Raw genomic sequence first — 12,199 nt, 5'->3', positions numbered from 1 at the left:
ATATAAAAACCAAGGCTAGTTGGAAAGATTGTTACATGAAAGCTGGTCTGTGGAGGGATGTGTGTATCTATAGCTTCAGGGATGAATGGGTAAAAAACACCAGTCAGTCCACTCACCTTTTCGTTGAGAGGTCACCAGCCTTTCCTCATGTTGTGACTGCGTGTTGAAACAAAGCAGAGCTCATTTATTATTTAAATTGCCCCATTGCTTGTTCCAAGCATATCAAGGAACTGAAAGTTACTAAGATCCTGTAAAGTGTCCTTGAATATTTTTATTCTACAGAGCTACCCGTGGGAAACACCAACATTTAGTCCCAAAATTCAAGCGTTTTCACTCTCACCTACAAAGCGATGGACTTTCATTTAGTTGGTTCCATTCTGCTTCTATTGTGCTGTGAAAGCGGTCGGCTGCAGATTCTTCACACGTGTTAAATGGAACATCGACTGGGCTCAGACTTAAAATGTTCAGCCCACTCCACTTCTTCTCTATTTGTATTACGCACAACTGACAGCTGTAATTGCGGCGCTGAGAGGAGGCAGCGAAGACTCCTTTTAATTGATGCCGAGTGTGGTGCTCGAGATAACGTTACAGACGTGAACGGATTTGCTGCTACCCTGCCATTAAAAAAAAGAAAAAACATACCAAGATGCAAAAACGTCCATACAATTCAGAAGTTGCTTTAATTTTTTTGATTCAATAGAATATTTTTGATAAATATTTAATAAATAGATTATAAAATGTGGCCTGAACAGATTTTCTAAACCAAAAAGAGATAGTAATTCAACAAATGATGGTGATACTTCAACTGAATGTTTCCTGCAATTAGCCTCACATTTCTTTAAATCAGTCTTTCTGTGTATTGTGGAGAAAGTGACTCACTTTGCTAGTATCATTTAATCATAAACTAGTGCCTGAGAAAGTCATTTTTAGTAAAAGGGGAGGGGGGGGGCAATACTCTACAATTAGCTTGTTAGGCCAAGAACTGTTTTAAATGAATCCTAGGATACTTTAACAAATGATGCACATGGATACACTACTTCTGCTTAGTATGGCGTAGTCCTGGAATAGCCATTGCCTGAATAGAATTATCACTGATTTAACTGATAAGTAAGTGGGCCTTTATCTTAGTGGTTTAGGTTAGAGTTTTATACATGTTAGTATTGTCTTGAAAGGTGAGGTGCTGCAGCGTTCTCCTCTTCACAGGTAGGACTGACGGCCAACATCTGTCCAGCTCCGCCTCATTCAGTGGGCTGGTGGACCACATATCTCGAGGGGCCCACCATCATAATACAGTAGTTGTCCCTCGCATCAGGGTTGGCAGTGTGAACAGGCCAGATAGCTGTAAGGTTATTACAGCACTCAGCTTGGCGTCACTGCACTCTTTGGCTCCATGCTGGAGAAGGGCTTATACTGAGCTGGTGCTTTGGGGAGAGAGAGGGCAGTGCGGTGACACGCGGCGAGGTTCATGGCGGGTGAGGCAGTCATATTTATACTGAACAACAGCATAGAGAGTACGTTTTCAATTTAGACCCTCACACACACTCTTAACCTGTCGAAACCTGAGGCCGACATCCCAAAGACTCATATTCATAATGAACCACATTAAAAACAAACACAGATCAACAATCAAGGAGTATATTATTTAAATGCTCCTCCTGAAAAGGCAAAATTGTCGTTCATAATACAACATCAGCTCAAAACACAATAAAATACATTAAAAACAGAATAAATACATATATTTTCTTGAAATCTAAAAAAAAAGAAAGATTTGAAAGAGATCAGGTCTGCAAGCAGCACAATCAATCATTTTTCATAGACTAACCACAATTGTACAAACAGACTCAGTCAGACTTTATGTGCTTCCATATATTTATTTGAATAAGAACCGTTGGCCTGCGTCATCCCGGGTTCGTCGTTGCTATGGCAGAACATAAGAGCAGCAGGCGGCCATTTTGTGATCCACTCTCAACCTGGCCGTTACAGATACAGCAGTTACAGTACAGGAGGTCAGTACATCTGCATGAGTTCGCGTTAATTTAGCTCAAGTCTTTAACTTTTTTCTATCAACTAACAGCTGAGCATTAACTCTCCCAAGATTTGAGACTTTGGAGAGTTTATTTCTGCACAACCATCGTCTGTGACTGGTGGACATTTAGCAGAACTAGCATGAACCTAAACTACAAACTGAAGCTACGTAAGTGGCTTTTAAAATATTTCTTATCTTATAATGTAAGTGTTACAAACGCAGTGATTGTGTTTATCCCGTTCTCCCCCGTAGCTGCCATCAGTGTCACGCGTGTTCCTGGGAACACGCGTCCCGTCAGACAGAGTCGCCCCCTCGGGGACTCTCCCACCACGTACCCGTTAATCTCTGACTCCGGACGACTCTGCAGCAGCAATCAGGTACGCGTGAGATCAGACTCACTCCACGTTGTTTTACAGCATGGGGTCGGATCGGTCAATAACAAATGCCTTTTCTCTTTTTTAGTCGATTCCGAGACTGAACCCTTTGCTTCCACCTTTGGCGCAAAGACGCACGGTCAGTCTGGAAACGTCCGCTGTTCACTACCACAACCAGCAGAGGGCGCTGTCCATGCAGAGAGCAGAGCATTGCAGGTAGCGAAATCACACCTGCGTGTAGCTGTGATGTACACTGCTCAAAAAAACAAAGGGAACACTTACACAACACGATGTAACTCCAAGTCAATCACACTTCTGTGAAATCTAACTGCAAATGGATTTCAACATTGCTGATGCCATTCTTTGTTTGTTTGATATTTCAGACGGCATCAAGTGTGGCGTAAACCCTTTTATGGGACCAGCACTGAGAAAGAGGAGTACAGGTAAAGTTCTTTTAACAGGTTTTATTCTCCTACCGGTATTTGAATGTGCAACATACCACAGTATTATTCCTATGTACAGTAAATAGTATTAAATAGCTTTGCTTTCCTGTAGAAAACACCTGATAGAGCAGCTGCAAAAGCAGATGGACGAGAAAAGTGCTGCAAAAACGTTGCAGCTGGCCAAGAGGGCAAAGGAAGGAGAGCGTCTGCTTGAAATGGACCGTCTCGCCCTGTCCAGGGACGCAGACCTTAAGGTCCAACGCAAGACCTCTTTACTGGTGTACCGAGACGAAAACAAGAGGGTAAGTCCTGCACAGCCAGCATCCACTGCTACCGTCACTCCACAGAATTCCCTCATAACGCTTCTCTTCTGTGTCCGCTTGCAGCTCATGGAGCTTCAGTGGCGACAACAGGCACTGTTACGCCGTCAGGAGGCTCTAAAGGAAAGAGAGCTCCTTGGTCTCAACCACATTAACTGGAGGGGCACGTTAAGCTAGACTGGCCCGCCAATCTTGTAAATACCTCAATTTTATGTAATAAAATTAGAAAAATTAAACAAATACCTGTCTGACCTTTTATTTGAAGGAATTATCTATTATGTCTAAAGGAATTAAATATGGATGTACAGGAAATACCATGCACTAAACAGCCAAAAACAATAAATATACAGTTCATATGGCAAATATGATAATAATATGATAATAAACAGAGACTCTCCAATGATCTCTGGTATTTGATTTGGTTCTTGGGGGTATAAATGATGTGCTGATATATGATATAAAGGATGTGCTTTATTGATAGTACAGACAATTACCTTATATTTTGTGTAGTTGGTGGAACTGGTTAGAGGGCAGAGTTTGTAATGTAAAGTTTCTGAGTTCAAATCTAGCTGTGTAATAAAATTATTATTGGTTTTGACGATAACATATCAGTATTCAGTAAAAATTACAATAATTTCATTTTGAATAATAAAAAGCATGTGCTACTGAATTAGTGTGATTCCTTTCAGATGAGAACTGTTGATTTTGTAATCAATCTTCTGATTGTTGATTCTGTGTCAATTGACCGGAGAGGCAGAAATTAGATGTAATTTAATCTAATCCTTGAAATCTCATAATAATCTTATTATTAATACTAATAAACACAGAGAGACACTGTTAAGTCAGATTGTTACTTTGGATGACATGATATTAGCTTCAAATTCTACTGTGAGGAACCTTGGTGTCATCTTTGACCAGAATCTCTCTTTTACATCATACATTAAACAAATCTCCAGAACCGCCTACTTTCACCTTATTTAAAATCAGAAGCATCCTATCTCAGAGCGATGCAGAGAGACTGATCCATGCATTTGATACCTCTAGGCTGAACAACTGTAACTCCTTACTCATAGGATGTACTAACAGCTCTTTAAAAAGCCTACAGCTAATTCAAAATTCTGCAGCCTGAGTTCTGATGGGACTTAGAAGGAGAGATCACATTTCTCCTACAGTAGTTTCTCTGCACTGGCTGCCTGTAATATGTAGCATATAATTTAAAACTCTCCTACTCGCCTACAAAGCACTTAATGATAAAGCTCCTGTTTATCTAAAAAACCTCATAGTTCCTTATGCTCCCAGCAGAACACTTCGTTCAACGAGCACTGGGCTACTTGTGGTTCCTACAGTTTTTAAATATAGAACGGGAGGCAGAGCTTTTAGCTGCCGAGCTCCTCTCCTGTGGAACCAGCTCTCTGTTCAAATTCAAGAAGCTGACACACTCTCCATCTTTAGGATCAAGCTTAAAATCTTCATTTTTGTTGAAGCTCATAGTTAGAGATGGTTCAGGTCACTGGCAATGATTGTTAGTCACAGGAACCATCTGTTAGTTAAGCTGCAGTAGACATAGACTGCTGGAGGACTTACTGTAGTTTATACACTGAGCACCTCTGTTTCCTTCTAACTCTTCTATCCAATAACCTTCTATCATTGTTCCATGTTTAACTAACCTTGTCTCTTTCTCTCCAGTAGTTGTGCTTCTCCCCCCGTCTTTCTCCCACTCTGTATAAATAACTCTGTATAAATAAAATTAAAATTGAAATTGACAATTAATAAAGCTGGTCTCTGTGGACCCCTCAAAGTTTGTAGGTCCTTAGAATCGTCCTAACTCCCCCAATGGTGCTGTTGCCTGTAGGACCAGTACCAAGGTTGGGACTCCGGAACCCAAAAAGTTTTAATGTGTGCTCTGTGTGGTTGTTCAACTTTCAGGTAGAACGTTGCATTGCAGGATGTATACAGTACATAACAGTAATACTATCATATTGTAGCAATCCACGTCTGGACTGAGGTAACCTGACCTACATGTGAACTTAACTCCCTCCTTTGAAGAGCCCCTACGTCCCCTTAGTCCCCAGAGATAGGGGACCCTGAATTTTTCTCCACAACAGGAGACTGGCTTCTATCACCACAGGCACCAATTTACGCCAACATCTCAAAGGTCCATATCAAAGAACCATGAGTCCACTTTGTTGATCTACCTGTAAATCCCTCAGATGCACCAGAACTTTCAACTTCCATGAAACTGATGTCATTGTATTCTGTGGACAAAATGTTTTTATTTGATATTAGATTGGTTTCTGTGTGATGTTCAATGCCTGATCTACAGATTTGCCAGGAAATTCCTAAAGTTACAAAGGGACTTCAACTCATCACCCTGCTGTCCTTTGTGTGTAGGCACAAAGTTGAAATAGAGAGACTCACCTTCTTTACTTCTTTTAATCTGTGCAACATACACATGGACTATTTCCACCAGCTACAATTCGGTATCCTCATAATTGTATCACATTTTTAAGTGTTACAATTGTTTAATTAGTAATGTCCAGATTAGGTCATTTATAATTTGATTTTGCTTGCATTTATTATTCGTGTATGTTTTAGTGTTTACCGGGTGTTACATAAGACAAGACCAGGCATCATGAATAACATTTAATTTGTTACAGCATTTGTAAGGGACCACATATAAGACCTTAATATTCTATGCATTTAATATTGCTGTTTAACCATTCTGACTTCTCTGCTTATTTGAGTGTCAAAGTGATCATTACATGTTTATTGTGTTATGGTGTGATGGAACTTTGAGCTTGATGAAAAAAGGAAAGCTTAGTTATCCCAGATTTAGGAGCGATCCAAATCAAATAGTTTGATTCCTGATCTGAAGAGGCGGAACTCTCCACCACTGGTTGAAGTCATTTCTCCGCCCTGCAGTGACCACTGCCCCAGAGGTATTTAAACCAGTGACACCCAAGGCAAAAGGGACTTCCCTCTATCTTCAAACTTCTTTCACTTTTTCTTTTTGCGTCGCATTACTTTTCTTTAATTTTCCTTTGTTCTTAAATTTTGTAAACCTAAGTTAAACTTAGAAACGAACGAACAACGATTTTTGTAACGTAAGAAAGTCATCAAGAAACTCCGCGAAACTGAAACTATTACAACCAGTCCTTAATTGACTCGCTATTTTTGATCGAACTAATTAAATTAGATTCCAGCCCGTTTGCTTTTTGGGCTAGTTTAAGCAGCGCTGACGCTTTGAAACACCTTGGAAAGTCCAGCCTGGCTGACTGTTACTCTGCTGAACCCGAGCCGTCATCATCACCGCGGGCGGCGCCCAGAGGCCGTGGCACCTGGACCAGAGAGGACACTGCTCCACCAATCGGTAACGGGAGACGCTGCACAGCGGCTACACCTCCAAACTAAGGCAAGACGAACATCTCTAATCATCTGAGAATTCTGGTATTTCTCAAAGCGCTAAAATTGAACATCCCAAATTCGTTAGTTATCCTTAGATTCGAACTAGTTAGAGACAAATACTCTTTTCGCTTGATCAAAGCCATCACACGCTCAGGTCTTGACCATTCTTTGGGTTTTCACTCATTGATTCATTCACTGTTCATCATCTCATTCTGATCGTTCTCTCATTTTCTGTCCTGTTTATTTGAGTATTTCCATATTATGTTATTCATATATCCAGTAGTGTTAGATTAATAAAACGTTAAAAGGAATCTGGTTTTGCGTGCATTGCTCTTCAGATTTAAACAGAGGTCACTGAACCGCGACAAGAATTCACGGCATAAGAGACTGATTTGGTTTTATCACAAGAAAGTGGTTATTGTTGTTCATGAGTAGTAACTCATTGAATTGATATCTGGCGTTGACTAGATTGATACAAGCGTGGTTTCAGCTTTAAAACAAACCTGGTGCCCCAACTTCAAGGTATATTAATGTTTCTGCATTAATATCAAACTATTAATAACTTGAATCCGCTACAATATTGAATATAGTACAGTAACTGTGTATTTTAACTTTCATTTTATTTACTCCTTTAGAACCACAATATACATCAGCTCAGAACACAATAAAATACATTAAAAACAGAATAAATACATATATTTTCTTGAATTCTAGAAAAAGACTAAAAGAGTTGAAAGAGATTAGCTCTACAAGCAGCACAATCAACCATTTTCATAGACTAACCACAATTGTACAAACAGACTCAGTCAGACTTTATGTGCTTCCATATACTTTTTTGAATAAGAACCGTTGGCCTGCGTCATCCCGGGTTCGTCGTTGCTATGGCAGAACATAAGAGCAGCAGGCGGCCATTTTGTGATCCACTCTCAACCTGGCCGTTACAGATACAGCAGTTACAGTACAGGAGGTCAGTACATCTGCATGAGTTCGCGTTAATTTAGCTCAAGTCTTTAACTGTTTTCTATTAACTAACAGCTGAGCATTAACTCTCCCAAGATTTGAGACTTTGGAGAGTTTATTTCTGCACAACCATCGTCTGTGACTGGTGGACATTTAGCAGAACTAGCATGAGCCTAAACTACAAACTGAAGCTACGTAAGTGGCTTTTAAAATATTTCTTATCTTATAATGTAAGTGTTACAAACGCAGTGATTGTGTTTATCCCGTTCTCCCCCGTAGCTGCCATCAGTGTCACGCGTGTTCCTGGGAACACGCGTCCCGTCAGACAGAGTCGCCCCCTCGGGGACTCTCCCACCACGTACCCGTTAATCTCTGACTCCGGACGACTCTGCAGCAGCAATCAGGTGCGCGTGAGATCAGACTCACTCCACGTTGTTTTACAGCATGAGGTCGGATCGGTCAATAACAAATGCCTTTTCTTCTTTTTAGTCGATTCCGAGACTGAACCCTTTGCTTCCACCTTTGGCGCAAAGACGCACGGTCAGTCTGGAAACGTCCGCTGTTCACTACCACAACCAGCAGAGGGCGCTGTCCATGCAGAGAGCAGAGCATTGCAGGTAGCGAAATCACACCTGTGTGTAGCTGTGATGTACACTGCTCAAAAAAACAAAGGGAACACTTACACAACACGATGTAACTCCGAGTCAATCACACTTCTGTGAAATCAAACTGCAAATGGAATTCAACATTGCTGATGCCATTCTTTCTTTGTTTGATATTTCAGACGGCATCAAGTGTGGCGTAAACCCTTTTATGGGACCAGCACTGAGAAAGAGGAGTACAGGTAAAGTTCTTTTTACAGGTTTTATTCTCCTACCGGTATTTGAATGTGCAACATACCACAGTATTATTCCTATGTACAGTAAATAGTATTAAATAGCTTTGCTTTCCTGTAGAAAACACCTGATAGAGCAGCTGCAAAAGCAGATGGACGAGAAAAGTGCTGCAAAAACGTTGCAGCTGGCCAAGAGGGCAAAGGAAGGAGAGCGTCTGCTTGAAATGGACCGTCTCGCCCTGTCCAGGGACGCAGACCTTAAGGTCCAACGCAAGACCTCTTTACTGGTGTACCGAGACGAAAACAAGAGGGTAAGTCCTGCACAGCCAGCATCCACTGCTACCGTCACTCCACAGAATTCCCTCATAACGCTTCTCTTCTGTGTCCGCTTGCAGCTCATGGAGCTTCAGTGGCGACAACAGGCACTGTTACGCCGTCAGGAGGCTCTAAAGGAAAGAGAGCTCCTTGGTCTCAACCACATTAACTGGAGGGGCACGTTAAGCTAGACTGGCCCGCCAATCTTGTAAATACCTAAATTTTATGTAATAAAATTAGAAAAATTAAAAACAAATACCTCTCTGACCTTTTATTTGAAGGAATTATCTATTATGTCTATCCCACAATCACTCTGAACAACTTTTTACACCAAGAAAAACAAAGGTAAATCAGTTGGGTTGATATGAATTGGGTTTATATTGGCTTTCTACAATCATGCTACTCTTTCTATTAGAATTAGATCTTTAAAAATGTCATTGAAAAATACAGTGAACTGCACAAGCAACATATGATACACGTAAAGGATTAAATATGGATGTACAGGAAATACCATGCACTAAACAGCCAAAAACAATAAATAAACAGTTCATATGGCAAATATAATAATAATAATAAACAGAGACTCTCCAATGATCTCTGGTATTTGATTTGGTTTATTGATAGTACAGACAATTACCTTCTATTTTGTGTGGTTGGTGGAACTGGTTAGAGAGCAGAGTTTGTAATGTAAAGGTACTGAGTTCAAATCTAGCTGTGTGATAAAATTATTATTGGTTTTGACAATAACCTATCAGTATTCAGTAAAAATTACAATAATTTCATTTTGAATAATGAAAAACACGTTGGGGCGGCACGGTGGTGCGGTGGGTAGCACTGTCGCCTCACAGCAAGAAGGTTCTGGGTTTGATTCCCGGAGGCGGCCCTGGCGCCTTTCTGTGTGGAGTTTGCACGTTCTCCCCGTGCTTGCGTGGGTTCTCTCCGGGTTCTTCGGCTTCATCCCACAGTCCAAAGACGTGCATTAGGTTGATTGGCCTCTCTCCATTGCCCGTAGGTGTGAGTGTGTGAGTGAATGGTTGTCTGTCTATGTGTTGCCCTGCGATGGACTGGCGACCTGTCCAGGGTGTACCCTGCCTCTCGCCCGTAGCCAGCTGGAATAGGCTCCAGCACCCCCGTGACCCCGCACTAGGGAGTAAGCGGTTAAGAAAATGGATGGATGGATGGATGGAAAAACACGTGCTACTGAATTAGTGTGATTCCTTTCAGATGAGAAGTGTTGATTCTGTAATCAATCTTCTGATTGTTGATTCTGTGTCAATTGACCGGAGAGGCAGAAATTAGATGTAATTTAATCTAATCCTTGAAATCTCATAATAATCTTATTATTAATACTAATAAACGCAGAGAGACACTGTTAAGTCAGATTGTTACTTTGGATGACATGATATTAGCTTCAAATTCTACTGCGAGGAACTTTGGTGTCATCTTTGACCAGAATCTCTCTTTTTACATCATACATTAAACAAATCTCCAGAACCGCCTACTTTCACCTTATTTAAAATCAGAAACATCCTATCTCAGAGCGATGCAGAGAGACTGATCCATGCATTTGTTACCTCTAGGCTGGACTACTGTAACTCCTTACTCATAGGATGTCCTAACAGCTCTTTAAAAAGCCTACAGCTAATTCAAAATTCTGCAGCCAGAGTTCTGATGGGACTTAGAAGGAGAGATCACATTTCTCCTACAGTAGCTTCTCTGCACTGGCTGCCTGTAAAATGTAGCAAATAATTTAAAACTCTCCTACTCGCCTACAAAGCACTTAATGATAAAGCTCCTGTTTATCTAAAAAACCTCATAGTTCCTCAAAAAACCTGAATTGGGTGCATGCTACATTAACATAATTTTAACATGCAACTTCAACAATATAAATTCTTGTTTTGTGTCTGAACATAATAAAATCACGTAAATGTAACAACTTCATCAAGTTACATCAATATTTTATGTTAACTCAACGTAATAAAAATAGGTTTAGACAACAACATGCCCAGAGCTGAAGGTGGCAGTAATGAGCAAATTCACAACTTGGACTACGGCACTGCCGCTTCTTCAGGATCCTGACGTAAAGGAAAACACCTGTTCATGATGCGTGCAAGAAGGTAAGTTTAACGTTCATTGAATAAAAAACCGCATGAGTGCAGGAATGTTGTTAGTAGCTATATATAGTGCCCTTTAGCATTTTGGATGTTTAATTAGCTAGAGTACGTATCCGTGTTATGTGACTGCGCCTGTGCTCACAAGCTAACCTAGCTAGCTTCCGTACAACACTGACAACGTGCTAGTTTTAAATAAGCTTATCTGCACTAAATATATATATATTAATTGTTTTTATTTTATAGCCATTAAACGGCGATCTTTGCTCAGTTAGGAGTGAGACTTTTACGTATTTCCAATGCGAGTTCATCGCGCGAGCGCGGGATTTTCAAACTTCAAATAACCGACATCAGCGTTGCCCCTCGGTCGGTTTGGATGCGACGAGGATTTTACGAGTCAGCGGCATTTGTTCAGGTTGGTGCAATATTTTCTGACATATACTCTCCGTCCGCAGGTGTTAGAGCAGAGAACTACTGGAAACGGAAAACAGAAGTACAGAAACTTGCCCTAATGGAAAGGTAACCCATGAACATTAAATAGAAATGTGCTGTCATGCATTTCCTGAGGTAATTTCCACGAACCTACCAAAATGGTGTTTGAGTTTTTTCACTCTACATATTGTTTGCATTGTATATCGTATTATCATAAATCTATTATTTGTTTCACACGGTAAAGGAACCTTACACAAGTATTTATTTAATTAAACTTTAACATTTGTACCTTTTTTATAAGATTGTGTACTCATTTCACAGCACATAATTGATTTCCTAATTTATTACAGCTTTTTTGACCTGAAACGTGTTCTTTATCATTTAAAATGTGTCTCCTGATGTTCACCTCCATTGGCCATTCTGTGAAAGTGTCCCATTCTAGAGCTGAGAAGAGACAGCAGGAAAGGGAATCACCTGCTAGTGTCGCGTCCAATGTCTACATGTCCACAAGTTGTTGAGGAAAAAATAAGGTAAGAGAGAATGAAAAGAAATAACATAAATAGACTCTAAGGTATTTAGAGATGCAAGGAGTGCAGCGTGACTTTTTCTAGTAGATACGACTGTTGCACACAAAAGGCAAGAAGTCACCGAGTTCAAAACCAGATGGCCTGCTGTCTTCTGTGTTTCTGAGATGTGTGTATATATATATATATATATATATATATATATATATATATATATATATATATACACACACACACACACACAATGTGATTCTGATCAGACAAACAAAATATATTAAAATGTATCAAAAAGTATTGTTTACATATTTGCCATTCAGTGCATTGATAACTTTTTTCTTTTTAAGAATAAATTTAAGAGGACTACCACAGTTTGCTGCAACAGTTATTCTCCATGCTGGATGGTTATTCTTCAGACCTGAAAACGGTGTTTGGCAAGGAAGGCGGCATTGAAGGA

General features: G+C 40.3%; 2 protein-coding genes and 1 long non-coding RNA gene across 6 annotated transcripts; all 3 read left to right on the top strand.

Moving 5' to 3' along the window:
• Positions 1-1,450: 1,450 nt before the first annotated feature.
• On the top strand, positions 1,451-3,403 carry LOC114862433 (uncharacterized). Of its 2 annotated transcripts, XM_029162722.3 has the most exons (8): positions 1,451-1,472; positions 1,884-2,006; positions 2,096-2,194; positions 2,279-2,403; positions 2,489-2,616; positions 2,784-2,843; positions 2,956-3,145; positions 3,230-3,403. In XM_029162722.3, exons 1-8 carry the CDS (start codon positions 1,466-1,468, stop codon positions 3,338-3,340), a joined length of 843 nt encoding a protein of 280 aa, XP_029018555.2. In that variant the 5' UTR covers positions 1,451-1,465; the 3' UTR covers positions 3,341-3,403. The 2 variants fall into 2 exon arrangements, with proteins under 2 accessions (XP_029018555.2, XP_029018556.1); XM_029162723.3 differs by lacking the exon at positions 1,451-1,472 and having other exon boundaries at positions 1,890-2,006; positions 2,075-2,194.
• A 3,985-nt stretch (positions 3,404-7,388) lies between these two features.
• LOC114862454 (uncharacterized) lies at positions 7,389-8,934 on the top strand. 2 transcript variants are annotated; one of them, XM_029162770.2, is made up of 7 exons: positions 7,389-7,535; positions 7,625-7,723; positions 7,808-7,932; positions 8,018-8,145; positions 8,313-8,372; positions 8,485-8,674; positions 8,759-8,934. In XM_029162770.2, the coding sequence occupies exons 2-7, from the start codon at positions 7,696-7,698 to the stop codon at positions 8,867-8,869; spliced, it is 642 nt and encodes a 213-aa protein (XP_029018603.1). In that variant the 5' UTR covers positions 7,389-7,535; positions 7,625-7,695; the 3' UTR covers positions 8,870-8,934. The 2 variants fall into 2 exon arrangements, with proteins under 2 accessions (XP_029018603.1, XP_029018604.1); XM_029162771.3 differs by having other exon boundaries at positions 7,408-7,535; positions 7,604-7,723.
• A 1,889-nt stretch (positions 8,935-10,823) lies between these two features.
• Positions 10,824-11,913, top strand: LOC114862408 (uncharacterized). Of its 2 annotated transcripts, none has more exons than XR_008695677.1 (3): positions 10,824-11,308; positions 11,651-11,751; positions 11,836-11,913. It is a non-coding gene; the product is annotated as an uncharacterized LOC114862408 (long non-coding RNA). The 2 variants fall into 2 exon arrangements; XR_008695678.1 differs by having other exon boundaries at positions 11,833-11,913.
• Positions 11,914-12,199: the final 286 nt, after the last annotated feature.

This window comes from Betta splendens, chromosome 9 (genome assembly GCF_900634795.4).
Source record: "Betta splendens chromosome 9, fBetSpl5.4, whole genome shotgun sequence".
Lineage (NCBI taxonomy): Eukaryota > Metazoa > Chordata > Actinopteri > Anabantiformes > Osphronemidae > Betta > Betta splendens.
This window is presented reverse-complemented; position numbering and strand designations above follow the sequence as displayed.